Source organism: Numida meleagris, chromosome 16 (genome assembly GCF_002078875.1).
Source record: "Numida meleagris isolate 19003 breed g44 Domestic line chromosome 16, NumMel1.0, whole genome shotgun sequence".
In the NCBI taxonomy this organism is placed as follows: Eukaryota; Metazoa; Chordata; class Aves; order Galliformes; family Numididae; genus Numida; species Numida meleagris.
Window position 1 is genome coordinate 4,630,884 of NC_034424.1, and position 17,172 is coordinate 4,648,055.

Here is a 17,172-nt window from a genome sequence, read left to right on the forward strand (position 1 = left end):
GAGCTGACTTTGAAACCCAAATTCTCCTCTCTCAGGAAGATTCACAGGATAGGATCACAGAACATCATGAGCTGGAAGATACCCACAGGGATCACTGAGTCCAACCCAGGGCTCCGGGCAGCACCACCCAACCCCTGTGGCTGAGAGTGGGGTCCCAGTGCTCCCTGAGCTCCAGCATGGGAGCCGTGCCCCCCGCCCTCTAGGACACAGCCTTTCCCCAGCCCACACCTGGCCCTCCCCAGCACAGCTCCATGCCATCCCCTCGGGCCCTGTCAGGAGCTGCATGCCACCATGAGGACCCCCCCATCCTCCTCTTCTCCGAGTGGAACAAACCACGGCCCTCAGTCCCGCAGCCCCCACCATGTCATACCACCACCAGCGCCAGGGCGGGTGTTTGTCAGCCCCAGGCAGGCAGGACACGGACAAATGCCTCCCGTGGCTCTCACTGCCCTGCAGGACCTTGCACAAACAAACCCGCAGCGCTCGGCCCGACACTCACCCATGAGTTATGCTTTCCGAGAACAAAAGCTCCCGTTGGTGAAATACAGCTTTTTTCACCTTTTCTGCTGGAAGAACACAATCTCCTGCCAGTTTAATTCCCATCACCTGCTATTGCTTCATGCCTGAGCAAACAGCCCCGCGGTTAAATAAGCACACGGGGCTGCAGCAGGGCCATATATAAAAGTGCCAGCACACGGCCGCGTCCCACCCACTCTGCAGCCTCACCACAGCCCCACAGTGAGCAATGCTGGCCTTCCTCATCCCCATCCTCATCCTCGCCACGGGGCTGGTGCGTGTCCATGCCACCGAGTCCCCCACCTGCGTCCCGCTCGTCCCCGCCGTCATGGACAACGCAACGGTGGCCAGGGTAAGCTGTGCTGCGTTTCATCCCTTGAACCCCTCCAGCCCACCGGGGTCTGTAATGCATCTGCAAGCCCTGACCCTCCGCTCTGCTCTGCTGGCAGCTGCTGGGGCACTGGGTGTACATCATGGGTGCCTCCCAGTACCCCCCGCACATGGCTGAGATGAAGGAGCTGAAGTACGCGACCTTCACTCTCTTCCCTGGCAGCCACGAGGATGTGTTCAATGTGACGGAAATCATGAGGCTGTAAGGATGGGATGAGATGGGATGGGATGGGATGGGATGGGATGGGATGGGATGGGATGGGATGGGATGGGATGGGATGGGATGGGATGGGATGGGATGGGATGGGATGGGATGGGATGGGATGCTCCAGGGCAGCGGGTCAGAGCTGTCCCTGGGCCATGGGAAGGGGACAGGACAGGTGTCCTCTGATGACAGCAAAATTGGGGCTGGAGTGCTGTTACCCACATCTATCCAAGCTCTGCAGCCTGCTATGGGCTGCCCTGCCTCAGGCTCTGGCCAGCCCAGCGAGGAGAAGGCTGCAGCCCAAGGGACACCCTCTAGGTGTGTTTGGAGCAATTTGGGATGGTTTGGGCCCTGTTTCACTTCTTTTCCCCCCAGGAACGAGACATGCGTGGTGAGGAACAGCAGCAAGATCCACGTCTTCCGGCACAACTCCACCCTGGTGCACGGTAAAGCCACAGCCCCTCCTGGCACCCATCCCCCAGCCACCACCCCACTGCCTTACGGGAACGCGGCCCCTGTGTCTTCCAGAGGAGGGGCAGGAGCTGTCCATGGCCGAGCTGATCCATAGCGACAAGGACCTGTTCATCCTGAAGCACTTCAAGGATAACCACGTGGGCCTGAGCCTCTCGGGTGAGCACGCTGCCCTCCCTGCGCTGGGGGGCACCCCAAGCACCCACAGACCTTTCTATTTTCCCCTTTTCCTGCTTTTTCACCCATTTTCCTGCAGCGCGGACGCCCAACGTGACCAAGGAGCAGCTAGAGGAATTCGAAGCCCAGCTGCGCTGCCACGGCTTCAAGCTGGAGGAGGCATTCGTCACCTCCAACAAGGTACGGCCCCGCAGGCGGCACAGGGCTGCTCATGGGGACAACCCGGGCAGGAACGAGCCCTGTGCCCCCTCCCCAGGACGCCTGCCCTGCAGCCGGCGAGGAGAGGGGCGAAGGAAGCACAGCCACCGCAGAGCCACGGCTGGGGTGAGCCCACGTCCCCCCCAGAGCTCAGCTCCACGTTGGGACGCCCCGACGAGGATTTATGTCTTCCAACGAGGACTTGCACCGTGCCCTTCCCAGAAGGAATTTGCTGCTTTTCTGTTCTCACGTGGACCCGGAATAAAGCTGTGTGTGACACCCGCCGGCCGCGTGCTCGCCTTTGCTGCACCCACGTGCGGGATGGGGCAGGGGTGGGCACCACGGGCGTTGGCTTTGAGCCCAAAATCAGACAAAATCCTGCGGAGGTGTGGCTCACAGCCACCAAAATGGGCCACGGCTGAGGGAGGCGGTGATCCAACCCCCGGGCTCACTTCCATGAGCAGCCCCAGGGCACGGCTGCGTCCAAGCTGGTGGGTGTGTGGGGTGATGCAGGGCATGATGGGGGGCCATGAACAGGACAGGAGATACTAAGGAGATACTAAGCCCCATGGCCATGACCGAGAGCAGGAAAAATGGGGTTACCATTTGGGTTTAGATCAGACACGAAGGAAAACCTGCAAGGAGAAGCGCTGGTGCAGCTGACAGCTCCAGGTGGGACTCGAGGCACAGGGCGAGCCCCCAGCCCATGCTCCCTGCTTGGGGCAGCCCCACAGCCCTCCCAGCACCATTTTGGCTCAGACCCAGAGCCCCCAGCTCCCTACCCCCCATATCCCAATAAGCAGCACTGTTCCTCATTCACAGAGCAACAGCAGTGGCTGAAATGAGGAAATTTAGGGCAGATTTCAGCTTTCACTGCAGGAAGTGCTTTGCCCCTCACCTCCCCCAGCCACTGAAAGCACCGGGCTGGGGGGGCAGCTGGCTCCCACCAAGGCCATTTCCCCGAAAAGTGCCATTGCATCACCACAGCCCCTCTGTGCGCAGCCGCCTGCAGTGGGTCTGCAAAAACAAACAGCCGAGGGAGCAGTGTCCATCTATCCACCCACACAGCAGCTTCGCTCGCTCCTCTCCCCCCAGCAGCCATGGCCCCGGCCGGCGTCTCTACCATCCTCATCCTCACCTCCCTGCTTCCTGCAGCAGCCGCTCCCCACGAACCCACGCCAGCTCCGAGCCTGGCCAACACAACAGCACCATGGGTAAGGAGGGTCCGGGCACAGGGGGGGCCTGAAGGGAGCCCCCATCACCCCACACCTCTCCCACAGCCGCTGGGGATGTGGTGGTACGTGGCCGGGGCCGCCCAGCTGCCCCAGCACCTCCTGGAGCTGCTGCTCATCGACCACGGCCACCTGCGCGTGGAGCCCGGTGTGGGGCAGGAGCTGCTCATCACCCAGCACGTGGCCGTGTGAGATGCCCCCTCCCCATCCCCGGTCCCTTCCTCCCACCCCGTTCCCTCTGTGGCGGTTCCAGCATCCCCGCTCCCTGCAGGGGTGACCAATGCCTCTCCAACAACTCCACCTCCATCCTCCTGGCCGCCAACGGCACGGCGCTGCTCAAGCACGGTGAGCACTCGGGGTCATGGCCAGGTGCATCTGTGGGGAGGGCGTGGATCAACGCGTTCCATTTTTATTCCGGGACGGAAGGGGCCATCCTGCTTCCCAAATTTATTTCACAACCCCTGAGGGAAGGGGAGAAAGCTCACGACGCTTCTCGGAGCACTAACACCGCTCTCACTCCCAACCCCGGCTCTGCTCTCTTGAAGCCAAGACGCAGCTCAGCCTGGGGACGGTGACAAACCTCGGCTCCGAGGACACGCTGCTCATCCAGCACCAGGTGCAGAGGGACAGGACGTATTCGGCGCTGTATCTCTACGGTATGCAGCCCCATCCTCATACGACCCAGAGCTGTGTGTGCAGAGAGCTGCCAGGTAAACCCACAGCAGCGACCTGCGATTTTCCTGAAACCTCTGCAGGGGGATGACAGGAATACACCAACACCCCATTAAAATCTGAAACGCAGAGCAGAAAGAGCAAACTACAGACAAAACCCACTCACGTCATCAGTGTTCAAAGAGCAGGAGGCACACGCAGCTCGCCATCGATATCGTTGTGAAATCTCAGTCCTTTCAAGCCAACTGGGATTTTTGGTCTTTGCGTCCCAGAGCAGCACCAGCACAGGCAGAGCCAGCTGGACCCACACACTGCCCCATAGAGCAGCATGCAGGCTGTGATTTATCCCTCCAAGAGAGTCTTCCAATAGAGACCCTCAGGAGAGGCTCCCAGTAGAGATCTCCAGTAGAGCTCCCCAGTAGAGATCTCCAGTAGAGACCCCCAATAGAAACCCCCAATAGAGCTCCCCAGTAAAGATCTCCAATAGAGACCCCCAATAGAGTCCTTCAACAGAGACCCCCAGCAGAGACTCCCGCTGCCCTCTCAAGCTTCAGAGCTGCTGCTTAAGAAAGTTCAAAGCCACATTTGGCAAACATACACCTGCCTGCGTGCATCCCCCCCCAGCACGGCAGCAGCACCAGCGAGTACTGGGCAACCGGTTGCAGTAGGCACGGAGGGTTAAAGAAAAGGGAAAGGGAAAGGCAAAAACGCGATGCCCGAGGTTGGGTGTGATGGGTGACCCATGCTCAGCATCCGTGGGAGCAAGGGGATGAAACGCAGGCAGGGAGGATGTGTGATAAATCCTCTGCCCTCGCAGCCCGCAACCGGACGGTGAGCAGCACGCAGCGGGAGGAGCTGGGCCGGCACGCAGAGAGCCTGGGGCTGAGCCGGGGGGACGTGGTGTACGCGCCGTGGAGGAAGGTGCATCCTCATCCCCGCCTCGCTTCAGTGCTTTGGGGTGCTCTGAGGTTGGGGCTCCTCGTGGCCAGGACCCCAGCCCCGGCCCCCCTGGATATCAGGAGAAGGCCCCAAACACCACTCCTGCTGCTATGGGACTGGGCCTGCCCACCCCCGCTCTCTGTAAAGCAGAGCTTTTCCCTTCCATTTTCCATCCAGTATCAGCTCTATCCCACACACCAGCCCGGCCACACGCCATCCTCCCACCTCATCTTCCCCGCAGGTCTCTCAGCTGCACCCAGTGCTCCCCAATTCTTCCAGTAGAAGCCCTGCCAGGAGCTGGGGGCACAGGGAAGCATGTGGGCGGACCGACGATGCCAAATGGCAGCGGTGGGACAGCAGGAGGGCATGGGGCTCATCAAGCTGCACCTGGGGCCATGCACAGCTCTCAGCCATCAGATGTGGAGGGCACAGAGGGGTCTGCACGGTGCAGAGCTTTGGGCGAGATGAAAAAGGCTCAGAGGAGGACAAGGAACCAGCACAGGTGGAGGCGATCGGGGCAGAGCAGGTGGAGGAGTGGGACGGCAGCAGAGGAACACAGCGGGGCTGGGCGACCTCCACCAAGGGCAGTTTCATTTGTCCCTTCTTTGGGGGCCGTTCTGAAGGAGCTGTGCCAACCGGGAGAAACGGAAAGAAGGGAAGAGGAGGAGGATGGAGGAGCACCGGGCACGGCCCCGCCGAGCACCGCAGCGGGAGGGCACGCGGGCAGCCTGCAGCAATAAACGCTCGGGTACCGCCAGCTGCTGAGCGGGACCTGCAAAAAGGAAGCGAGCCCCCGGTTTGCTTCGTGCCATCGCCCCAGCGCTCGGGATCAGCCGCCCTGCAGCGAGCCGGGCTGCCGTGCCAGCGGGGGGGGGAGGTGGGCACCGCCGGGCACCGCCGGGCACGGGGCTCGCTCGGCCCGCACAGGGCAGTGGTGCTGGGCGGCCAGGAGAGGGCAATCGGCGCCCGCTCGTGAGGCTGTGCCCGGCCGCGGATCTCACCCGTCCCACTGGATTTGGCTTCTCCGGAGAGAAAAGGGCTCCCTGCGTCACGGCACGGAGCCGGGAGCAGCCCTGGCAGCACCCCCCCGGCAGGACGGTTGCTCTGCGGTTGTGGAAGCAGAAGGTTAAACGAGGCCAGGGCTGAGCTGGGCGGCTGGAAGGTAATTGAGGCTCAGCTCTCACCCAGCAATTAAGCACTGAAAATATCTCTTTTCCTTAAAAAGGAAGAGAAGGAGGCACTGCGTGGAACAGCAGAACCCTGCCCCCCGCTGCGGCACGGGGGTGCCCCTGCCCTGTAAGGCAGCGCTCCTCTATATAATAGAGCCGTCAGCCCTATTTCCTTTAGTGCAAGTGTTTTGGGTGAGCAGATCCGCTCCCGGTGCCAGGGCAGGGCACTGCCAACCCTCGGCTCACACGGCTCCCACCCCGCAGTGCCGAGGGGCAGGGCAGGGCAGCGGGGGCTGGCCAGAGAACAGCCCAAGTGACATCAGCTGGCACCTGAATGCATGCAGCCCTCTGAGTGCAAGGCCCAGCACTTGATAAGCAGATTTATAGGTGAGTAAGAGCCTCCAATTACAATTGGAGACGCGGGAACCAACAGCCCCAGCACGGCCCCAGCGGCAGCTCGCACTACCAGCTGTGGGCTCCTGGGGCCCTCGACAGCTCCCAGGTGGTTTTTATTTAAGACAGAAATGGAACAGAACCTCTTCTGAAAATCTGGAGAGCCTGGTTCCATCACAGGCACAAGAGCACTGCAGAGCTCCCACGTTTTCCAGGGCTCTCGCTCCTCTGAGTACAGACACCAAACGGATGAGCAAAACCCAACAGCGCACAGCTAAGGACAGCACCCGCGAGTCCCTGACCTTTCACCACCATTAGTTTTATCATCTCGTTTCCCTCTTCTTCCCATCAGGAAGAATTCCGTTCTCCCAGGTCCCTGTAGGGCAAACCATCCCCAGCATCAGCATCCTTGGTGAGAATCATCCCAGGGAGGAAGAATCTGGCCGCAGCCAGCACCGATGCATCACGGCGAGGCGCAGACACGAGGGCTCTCTTTGACAGACCTTTATTAGCAGACTGTTCCCTACATGAAGAATCTGAGTTAGATTTGCATTATAACAATTTGTGGTTACAGCTACAAAGACAGTTGTCATTTTTGCATTGATTTTTGCATTCTGATATTCGTTTTCTCATTAGGCCACACTGGTAGGAAGAAGCCACTGCAAAATTTACCATAGATCTTAAAAAAAAACAACAACAACAACAACAACAACAAAAGAGGGAGGTGGGAAAAAAATCTTATCGCTCATGCGGCTCGGTTGGACCCCACATGCCCAATGCTGACAGCACCATCAGGGCAGAGCCTCACCTGGAAGACTCCATGAAGCAGACTCAGGAGCTGAGTACCAGCAAACCCTTCACAACTTCTGGCACGCTCCTCCACGCCGCCCATGAGGAGCAATGGTTCAGCAGCAGGATCTGCTGACTCAGCCTGGAAACACGACCGGCAGCATCTCTTGCCTGAGGGCAAGTTCCCTCCCATCTCTCTGGAAACTCACTGTTTTCTTTAGTCCCTGAGTTTTCTCCCTCCTCCCCCTTTGCAGATTCCCCAGGATCGCTCTCCATTAGCCACTGTGACACCCCACTTGCACAGACCTACTTTCCCAACTTCCTCCAAAACCCTCCCGGCCATGCCTGGAGGTGATTCCAAGCAAGGCGAGCCCCGCAGCGCGCCCTCTCCCCCCATCCCTGCTTCCTCACCAGCTCCCTTCTCTCCCATGGCTTCCTGCTCCAGCATTTCTCTGGGCTGAGGTCCTCCAGCAACAACCCCACGCTGGGGAAAGGCAGCTCAGGCCCCCGGGGAAGGGACACTACCGACTCTAGTGTCTTTCCCCACCACTCAGCTGCGTGATGTACGAGAACAAACAGAGAACTTTTTAAAACAGGAGAAATACAAGCACAGTAACAACATTTAAACAAGTCTATAAAAATAGTCTGGCATAAATCTGTTCAAATAAATACAAAATAAATACGCTTTAAGCAGTAAAACAGTGGAATGCAACGGTGGTCCATCTTGCCCAAAACGAGCAATTGGATGCGGATCTCCCAGGCCTCAGGAGCCAGATCCCATCCACTAAAGTAGCCCATAACGCAGAGAAATTTTAAAGCCGTCTCTTTCCCTTAGCCCTATGGAAAGCACCCTGTGAAAGGAAAGCAAGCGTGTTTTCAGGACTGAGCTCACGTCTCCCAGTGACAACCAGCCCTTCCCTATCAGCCCTCCCCGTGGCTTGGGGACTCCATCCCGCTAATGCAAACCTGAACATCGAACTACAAAGAGGTCTAAAGAGATAGGTAGCAGCGTAGGCACGGGGCTTGGAAAGGTCCATCAGCCACCCTGGGCAGCAGGCAGAACGGAATTCAGAGGTCCATGCAACGCTGCACAGGGGCTCTCGTGTCGTGCTGGGAGCACAGCTGCACAGGAGCTGTGGAATAGTTGGTTATTCACTGAAGCCATGCATCGAGGTGCCAGCCCACCCAGGGCTCTCCAGCCTTCCCCTTTCCAAGCTCCTGCTGAGTATAAGACAAGCCAATCCGGCATGCAAAGGATACAGGCATGCAGGCTCTAGGCTGCTGCTTCTGTTAGTAAGTGCATCTTGTTAGTGGATTTATGAGACACACTTAAATCTATAAAAAATAAATAATCCTAATCCTTCATCAGGCTGGCCTAAGTAACATTCAGCCTGACCGGATAAACCACTGCCCACCAGCCCTCAAAATCAGTATAGCTCAAAAATCACTTTTCATGTCAAGTCTTGGAAGCAGAACATGAACATCTCCTACCCAAAGGAATATATGTAAACATAATGACAAGCCTGGTGTGGCAGCAGCTCCTACACAAGGTTTGTACAAATCTGAACAACGGGTAGGAAGTTAACAACTGAATGGAAAAAGAAGCTCTTCCAGCAAGTCAGAAGGTGCTCATCTGCAGGCAAACAGCTCTGTACACGAATATGCTGAAAGCAGACTGTTCCCCAAATCTTTGCTACTTTGCCATACTGCTGGGAACTGATCTCAAACAAACAAATGCCTTAAGATCGGGCCAGGAGTTCACCTCCTGGCCTCCCAGAAGGCCCAGCAAAAAGGACCGTGTGATGGTTTCTGTAGAGCTCTGAGTAGCAAGATGGCAAAGGACACCGGATCCTCCCCTCCCCTTACTGACTCACAAACTATCTGAGATTTCACAGCTTTGCTTAGTCAGCTTAGTGTCGACACATTCACAGAATGAGAGATGACTGTACGTCTTGGGATTACACCCCAAGACTTCAGAGTTCCAAGTCCTCGGCATCTCCTGGTCACCGTGACTGCACGCCCAGCGTCATCTTCAAGTTCTCATACACCACGTAGCTGATGCTTACGGCCGGGATCACCTTCATGAAGTTTGGGGCCAGACCCCGGTAAAGACCAAACGCTCCCTCTGTCTTCAGGATGTGTTTGAACAGTCCCCTCATCGTCACCTCGGGAGCACCCTCCACAGAAGCTGCAACGCAAAGGGCCACAATAAAGAATGCAACCTACGCCACAAAAACACCAAGCCAACACCTGTGTGAGCAGGCAGTTCTAAATCACGCGCTCCCCATGCACGGTCACAGACCACAGGTGCTCTAAGGAGAACACTTAACTTGTCAGCGAGCCATGGCTGCGCTGCACATCACAGCCATTTTCCCAAACTGCTCTGCAGATGCCGTTAGCCCAAACTCTTGATTTGAGGAAAACAGAACTACTCTGTCCCAGAGGAGTTTGACTCCAGAGGACAGCACAAAGTCCACTGTCCAGCGTGGCAAACAGCCTACAGCTCGGCCACATGGGGCAGTTAAGGCTGCTGTAGCAATGTTTACACCAGAGGACCTTTACCCTGCTCAGACACCACGGCAGCAGTTCACACACTACACAGAGTTCCCCGAAGTTCTCACCTTGGGCCTGCATGCGTGTCCTCACAAGAGCCAGGGGGTAGCTGGCAAGCTGTCCGCAGGTACTGGATATGGTGCCACAAGCCAAGAGGACAAAGACTCCAGGGTCAGCACTGTTGACGGCGTAGCGTTGCAGCCAGGCATTTTTTAGTGTCTGGAAGGAACAAGCTGGATGTTAGCAGCGAAGATGCCATCAAAAGAATAACAAGATACATAAAAAGTCTAGCACAAAGGCCCAGGGAGGTACGTGCAGTGTCAGCAAGGCTTCTCAGATCTTTTTGAGTTACTGCTACTTTAGGGGCCTGGGAGAAAGAAAACCTTTAATTTTCTGCTGCAGTTCTCTCAAAAAAGAAACAAGGCATCGAGCACGATGCCAATTATGAAAGGAAAATCATCGTGCTGGATTATCTTTTAGGCCATTTTGACTAAAAAAGATTTGTCTGTGCCCCTTAAGGCTGATCAGGAAAGCTTTGATGAGTTATTTAAACTGCTGTAGTAACTGACTGGTCTGACTGATAAAGCTACACAAGCAGCACAGCCCTACAGAAGTGTTAACAGCTCCCTACCTCATAGACTGCCAGGTCAATACCAGCATACGGAATGATTCCTAGCATGTTGGGAATGTAGCCTTTGTAGAAAGCAGCCATTCCTTCCTTCGAAAGGATGTTTTTGGCACAATCCAACATGCCTGAATACTGTCCTGTCTTTCTCAGAGCCATCCGTGTTTTCAGAACCTAGAAGACAAGAATAAATGCCGTTAAGACCTACAGGAGAATCGACAGCAGAAAAAAAAAACACAGACAATGCAATTCTTAAGAGCAGGATGGTCAGGACTACAGCAGGTGTCACGTCAGCAGCATTACTTGGTATCAGCTTGCTTAATGAGTTCTCAGAGACATGGGCAGAATATCAGCTCTCATCTTGGCACCCTGCCATGACCCTCCAGGGGTTGCAGTGTCTGCGGCCTCACCTCCATCGGGTAGATGCTGCTCTGTGCAATGGCCCCAGCCAGAGAGCCAGCCAGCAGCCGCTCGTGGATCCTCAGCATTTCCTGGTCGGTACCAATGAACCGCTTGATCTGTGGAAGCCAAGACAGACAGACACTGAGGTTCACTGGCTTGCTCTCAGCCACTCTTTTCAGCTTGTCCTTCCGCAGCCCCCGCCGTGGTCAGATTCCTCCCATGCTCTTTCACTTACCTGCTCATAGGCCATGAACTTGATGGCAGATTCCGGTGCAATCTTCAGCACATTGATGCCATTCCCCCGCCACAGTGACCTTGTTCCACCCTCTCGGATCATTTGAGTAAAGCCACCAATGATACACATGTTGTTACTGCGGGAGGCATGAACCTGGGAGAGAGAGAGAGTGAATCTGGATTAGTTCCAGTCCTGATTACGACAGTGTTACGTTCTTCTGTAATCCAGGGACAAAAGGGCACCTCTTTTTTTTTTTTTTTTTTTTTTTTTTTTTTTTTATTTACCCAGAGATTTGCCAAGGCTTTAATCCCTTCTCAATAACTTCGACAATAAAAAGGCAAGCCTCCCTTCCTTTCTGTGAAGTCCAATGTTAACGAATGGATCTAATCAATATACTCTTCCAAAACGGGGGGAAAGGTTAAGCAGCTATCTCCAATACCTAGCATAGGGCCAGCTATACAGAACAGACTTCTCAGATGACTCGAGAGCAGGTACAGTGAGAAGGCAAACTAAAACTAGGCTTTTGTAACTCCTTTGTAACACACAATACTTGCATAGAACACCAGCTCTCTCAGTTGACCACCACAACCACTTCAACACCCAAAACTTGAACCTGTTTCACAAAAATCCAATTCATTCAGTGCTCTGAACCACAAAACTCTCCAACTATTGCCAGTTTTCACGTCTACCTCCCAAAAGCTTCTCTCCATCTCTTCTAGTCAATGAAGGATAATTTGTTGACATGACACTGACCATTCAAATCACCCAAGAACGCAAATATAGGACCAAAGTGCTATATTAAGTTAATGAATGTGATCATCCTCTAGATATCACTTTGGCAAGAATATTAAGGGGATCAGCCTTCAGGCTATTCAAACAAACTGGAACTGTTCCACCATACCTGCATGAGCACTTTCAAGCGATCCAAGGGAGCTGTGCAGGTTCTGGACACGGCACCTGCACCTCCACCTGCAACCAGATGTCTCCACCACATCCCTGTCTGCCTCTCTTCCACTGTGAACTCATCAGGGACAGTCAAATTCTCTCCAACATCAAAGATCTGCGAAAACAGAAGGTGTTGAGAAATGTTTCATCAGCTAGCAAAATTGCTAAAGTTTTACCACTCTTTATCAGCGCTAAGTATTGGAATGAGCAGATCCAGTACTTTATGACAGCAGCTTATCTGTAACCATTAACAGCTATGTCTGGCCACTGGGACTGCCAGTGCTACTGCATCTCACCAAGGGTACCACCTCACCAAGGTTTAGAAGATTTATTTGGGAAGCTGGGAACTGCTAAATATTTGTCTTCGTTAAGATACCGTAGATCACAGTAAGGAACAAAATGTTCAACTGTATCAATAAAATAAAAAAAGAGATCATCCGTAGGCAACTGCACAAGGACACAGCTGGGCCTCACTGGAACCTTCAAAGCTCGCAGCCAGTTTTATCTCATTACATGCTCTTTGCACATGCTGAAATATCACCAGGAAGGATGGCTGTCTGTCAAATCAACTTCCAGTCTTAGCAGGTTCTAAGCTGGCAGGATCTGGCCGCTGGTACGAGCTCTCAGATGCACAAGCCAAGTGAACGTACATCTTGCAGAACGTACAGTTGTTATCACCTGTGCCAGAGGCTTTAGAAGCAGTGCCAGTGATGGGCAGCACGATAAGGGGACAGGACAGGAAGCAATTGGGCTTCAAGGGCTACAAGGCAGCTACTGAACCATGAAGAAAACGATAGAGACTGCCGATAGCAGCTCCTTGGGGTTATGGCTTTCACTGAGAACCTGGGGAAAAGACCAAGACCTGTTGTGGAGGAACCTACCGTGGAGTGCTTCCAGTACAGGATGATTTCAGGAATGTTCTCCACTGGATGCAGCAGGTGATAGTCTCGCCACTCGTTCCAGTCTATTGTCATCGTCCCATTTTTATCCATGCTAAAAAAAATGACAACGAGTGAGTACAGACTCCCACTGGGTGACAATTTTCTCCTCCCCTTCCCTTTGATTATTCAGACCTACACCAAAAAAAAGCTTTGCAAAGCATCTACTGAAAGACTTCCAAAGAGACACAAGACAAAGCCAAGAAATCTTCTCTACACCAAATACTGCAGAGAGATAGACATGGTCTCCCTCTTTCTCTCCCTTATTTCCCCTTTAACTGCACCACAGGAGTTGTTGTACCCCCTCCTATCAAAGTTAGGCCAACTAGTTTCCCAACTGAAGGGAAAAAAATACTTACTAGGTGACAGGACCCCAGAAGTGTCCCGTCCTTATTCTGACACACAGGCAAACAGACAGAGGGAGGGTTGCAGAGGAAAGAAAGAGGAAAAAAACAGCACAAATAAGTGGTTGTTAACATGTTAGTGCCACATGCAGAATGCACTCAGCATTTCCAAGGGGCAACTGCACATTCCCTCTTCAAAGCAGCAAGCTCAGGGCAGCAGGACAGTCAGACAGGAACGAATGCAATCAGCTCAGGTGCAAGCCCTTCCCCACAAAAGGCCAGCAAGGCAAGACATTCTAACAGCAACTCTCCATAACAAATTACAGCACGAAAAGTGTCATTTAATTAGAAAAATCAAAATCAAAATGAAGAGTAACAGGCAAAAGGGAGGAGCTGAAGTCTCAGGAAAGTGTACACAGGGTAAAGAAGAGGAGGAAGGTTCCGTGTCCCCACGCTTCCTTCTCTCAACTTGAAGATCTTCTCAGAAAGACACAAGAACCAGCTGAACCCTCACCTCTTCAGTATTTTTTCAGCCTGCTGTTCAGAGATCTTAACTCCCAGGTCCCGAAGAGACTGTACAATCTCCTGGGCATCGATACGGCCTGCAAAGAGAAGGCAATGAGCTCAAGTATATGTAAGACAAGCTGAAGCGAGCAATAGTCTACCTGCGAGCAAGAGAAAGGTGCTTACCATCATTCTTCTTATCCAAGCTCTTGAAGACCAGTCTCAACTTCTTTTCATGATCCTGGAGATAGTGAACGAACTCTTCAAAGTCCAGCTGTCCATCCAAGTCCTTGTCTCCAGCCTTCACAATTTTCTGTTCAGGAGACAATCAAAAACCATCAGTTCCTTTGTTCATTCAGAAGATCTGCCCCTTTTTCCACCATAATTAAATATCGTTTCCTAAATGGCTTTGGCTTTCCCCTTTCAGAAAGCAGCTGGCAATTACGACAATTCCTCCAACTGAAAGAAATTTCCAAAGAAATTTGAGGAAAGCAGGAGAGTAGAAAGGTCAGCTGGTTCCAGGCAACTGCCTTCCAAAGTTAGACAAACGTAATGCCTCGTGCTTTTATTGAGGATACTCTGCAACTATCAGGTATCTAATCTCAGTCCTACATCTTGATTAACACCTTACGTGACATAATTTGAGAGTCTCCTTAGGGGCTAAGCATGAGGCAACAAGAGTTGCATAGAAAATTAATTGCCAAAGTTGAAGTAATAAAAAATATGCCTGAACGGGAGAAGGAATGCCATGCCTAATATGATCCCTAGAGAAGTATGCTACCCCTGGCAAGAACCAACTCCAACCAGAAAAAGCCTGTCCAGCCCTAGTGGGCACAGCAAAGATAAAAACCCCCATGAACTGGTTTAGGCACCCTGGAGCTACGTGCTTTAATTATCCAAGTTTCCACGAGATGCATATAGAACAAGAGAAGGTTCTTAGTAGGACAAAGCCAACATCAAGATTAGCTTGTGTCAGACAGCTAGGACAAGGTAACGACAAATTAACTCATTCCAGCATGGGGCAATGGCAGATGAACTGTGCTATCTAGGGGCACGTGGCTACTTGTTGACAGCAGAGGTGATCTCCAGGCTGCAAGAATGCAGCTCAGGGAGTTCCCATTTCACCTTTTCTTTGGTCACTTGCCCTTGACAGCCTAGAAGTCTTTTCAAACGTGAGTCAGGGAGCGACACTACACGAGGTGTGACTCAGAGCCCTTCACCACCCCATGTTTTGGTTGTAGTTCTTGTAACATTTAGCTGAGCAGCAGGTGGGCTGTCACAGAGGCTCCGAACCAAGGTTAACCCTCTTTTATTCCGTATTTACACTCAGGTTTATCTATCAATCACCTCTGAAGCCTATGGTGGCATTTCCTCAGCCCACGGACTTCCTTCATTAGCCTTAAGCCTTTATTTCAATGCTGTTTTCAATGGTTTCAATACTAAATGCTCCACCATTAAAAATCTGTCTTCCTCCCGCCCCATCACGTCCTGCCCTTTTAGCCCTACCGCCACGAGGATTAGTTCTAACCATCTTATGAGCCTTAAATAAGAAAGCACCGTCCCAGCTGCACTGACCTTTGAGGTGTGCCCGATATTCTTAACCTGCAATTTATCATATGACTGTTGTAAAGTTCAGACACAGCCCCACATCCACCTGGTGGGCTAAAGATAGAGCAGCACCTCTCACATGTCAGCGGCTTGGCCTCCAACAGCTGAATCAGGGCTTCCCCCTCGCTGGCAACCCCCAGCAGCTGACAGTCACAAATAATTCAGAGGCGTTCGCTGCAGGAGAGCTGTGACTGTGCAACTCTCTGCTCTACCTCTCTGCTTCCCTAGCAGCAGCGACGCGCAGTGAGCGATCACAGACTGCACACTGACACTGCTGCCCTGGGCAAGAAATACACTGCCCCTGTAGAGCAGTGACCTGCAAGGGCTCTGTAACTGCTTGTACACGTGTAAAGGATGAGAATGCAAAGAGAGGCGAACAGACCTCTGCCTGCAGCACGTGGATTGAACAGCAGGGATGACATCTTGGCATAGCAATGTCCTCAGGAGAAACACCTCACTGCAGGTGTTTCTATGCACCCACACTACACGTGTCCCATAGCACACATGGGACCCCACAGCACACATGGGACCCCACACATCTAAAAGCCCCGCACATCTCCATTTGTGCACCTGCACAAAGGCATAAGAAGGCCGCCCAGCTCAGCCTCAGCTCCTGTGCCCTTGGGAAAACGGTGAGCAGGGACGGAGCAGGGCACGGGGCAGGCCCACGCAGCTGCTGTAAGAGGGGAGGGAGAGGCTGTTGCACAAGGTCCCGGCAGCACGCCCTGCACAGCCCGCGCCAGCAACACGTGGCTGCTGCAGACACCGCTCATCTCGTCACAGGGCAGGCAGCGTGCGGGGGAGGAAAAGGAAGAGGATATGAAGCCTTCAGCTTGAGCAGAGGGTTTGGAAAACCCCGTTCTCTAATTAAACCGCGTCCAGTCGATCGGTTTAAGCGGCGAGCTCCTCTCAGATCGGAACCAAAAGACCCAAAACGCAGCGTGCTCTCGCAGCAATCCCCCACCACGCGGCACGCAGCCCCAAATACAACGCAGCCCCAAGGAGCTCAGCCCCGCTCCGAGCAGCCCAGGGGCTCAGCCCAGCTCCCCCCGCGGCCGTACCTGCTTCCACTGGCGGTAGGTGGAGAACTCCTGGGAGGGGATGAAGAGGCTGAGGCGGAAGATGGACTTGAGCTCGGCCGGCAGCCCCTTCGACTCGAAGTACTCAAACTCTGCTTGCGACTGCCCCAGCACCGGCACATAGAGACAGAGGCAGAGCATCTTCCTGTGCCCCACGCTCGGCTGCGCTGCTCGGACAGACCGGGAAGGACGCAACGCCGAGAGACTGCCGGAGTTAATTTCAGTGCGTGGTGGGAAGGAAATGCCGGCGTGTCTCATGACACATGCCTATGAGCTGCCCGGCTCCAGCGGGATTGGCTGCTCAAGCCCTGCCCTTCTACTTAAAAGGGAAGCGGTAGCAGCCACGGCCCTCCCCAACGGAGAGGGCTGCCAGCAGCTTCTCACGAGGCCTCCCACCACTGGCACTGGGCTCCCGGTGCCCCTGGAGCTGGCCCTGCCTGCTGCTCTGCAGGGCCTGGCCTCGGTCACTGCCTCTCCCTCCGTGAGACACGAGAGGTTTCACTACCTTCCTCTTCCTAAATTCCCAGGAATGCCCGGCTTAAGCGAAAGCTTTGGAATCGCATTTATAGAGGTTACTGTGCCGTGCCAGAGCTGGACGGTGTTGCTGGGGGATTGCCCAAAGCCAGCTCTGAGCACAGAGCCTTGCACACTGACAGCAGGTACTGACAGAGCGTATGGGGAAGGACTGCCCAGCAAACCACCCAACGGGCCGTGCCCGGGGCTCCAGCACAGCCCAGCTGCTCCCAGCCCAGCTCAGCCTCCACAGCAGCTGCAGACCCCCCCCCCCC

General features: G+C 54.1%; 3 protein-coding genes across 5 annotated transcripts in view; 2 read left to right on the plus strand and 1 right to left on the minus strand.

Annotated features, from left to right (window-relative positions):
• LOC110406736 (alpha-1-acid glycoprotein 2-like) lies at nucleotides 730-2,207 on the plus strand. The gene is made up of 6 exons (XM_021413566.1): nucleotides 730-868; nucleotides 966-1,108; nucleotides 1,487-1,557; nucleotides 1,640-1,741; nucleotides 1,839-1,939; nucleotides 2,016-2,207. Exons 1-6 carry the CDS (start codon nucleotides 746-748, stop codon nucleotides 2,085-2,087), a joined length of 612 nt encoding a protein of 203 aa, XP_021269241.1. The 5' UTR covers nucleotides 730-745; the 3' UTR covers nucleotides 2,088-2,207.
• LOC110406995 (alpha-1-acid glycoprotein 1-like) lies at nucleotides 2,551-5,540 on the plus strand. Its single transcript, XM_021414156.1, is given in 8 exon segments — nucleotides 2,551-2,629; nucleotides 2,865-2,938; nucleotides 2,941-3,171; nucleotides 3,238-3,377; nucleotides 3,461-3,534; nucleotides 3,735-3,845; nucleotides 4,679-4,782; nucleotides 5,424-5,540. Coding segments are annotated over 8 exon segments (930 nt in total).
• Nucleotides 6,852-17,172, minus strand: part of SLC25A25 (solute carrier family 25 member 25) — a 24,461-nt gene continuing 14,140 nt past the window's right edge. For 2 of the 3 annotated variants that reach the window (XM_021414193.1, XM_021414196.1), the window contains exons 2-10: nucleotides 13,884-14,010; nucleotides 13,708-13,795; nucleotides 12,793-12,904; nucleotides 11,868-12,026; nucleotides 10,967-11,119; nucleotides 10,740-10,847; nucleotides 10,336-10,503; nucleotides 9,773-9,923; nucleotides 6,852-9,339 (exon numbers count right to left, since the gene is read on the minus strand). In XM_021414193.1, coding sequence (XP_021269868.1) covers nucleotides 9,155-9,339; nucleotides 9,773-9,923; nucleotides 10,336-10,503; nucleotides 10,740-10,847; nucleotides 10,967-11,119; nucleotides 11,868-12,026; nucleotides 12,793-12,904; nucleotides 13,708-13,795; nucleotides 13,884-14,010 — 1,251 coding nt within the window. In that variant the 3' untranslated portion in view covers nucleotides 6,852-9,154. Of the gene's footprint in view, nucleotides 9,340-9,772; nucleotides 9,924-10,335; nucleotides 10,504-10,739; nucleotides 10,848-10,966; nucleotides 11,120-11,867; nucleotides 12,027-12,792; nucleotides 12,905-13,707; nucleotides 13,796-13,883; nucleotides 14,011-16,366; nucleotides 16,726-17,172 lie in introns of those variants that run through there. The other variant, XM_021414195.1, reaches the window with a different exon arrangement.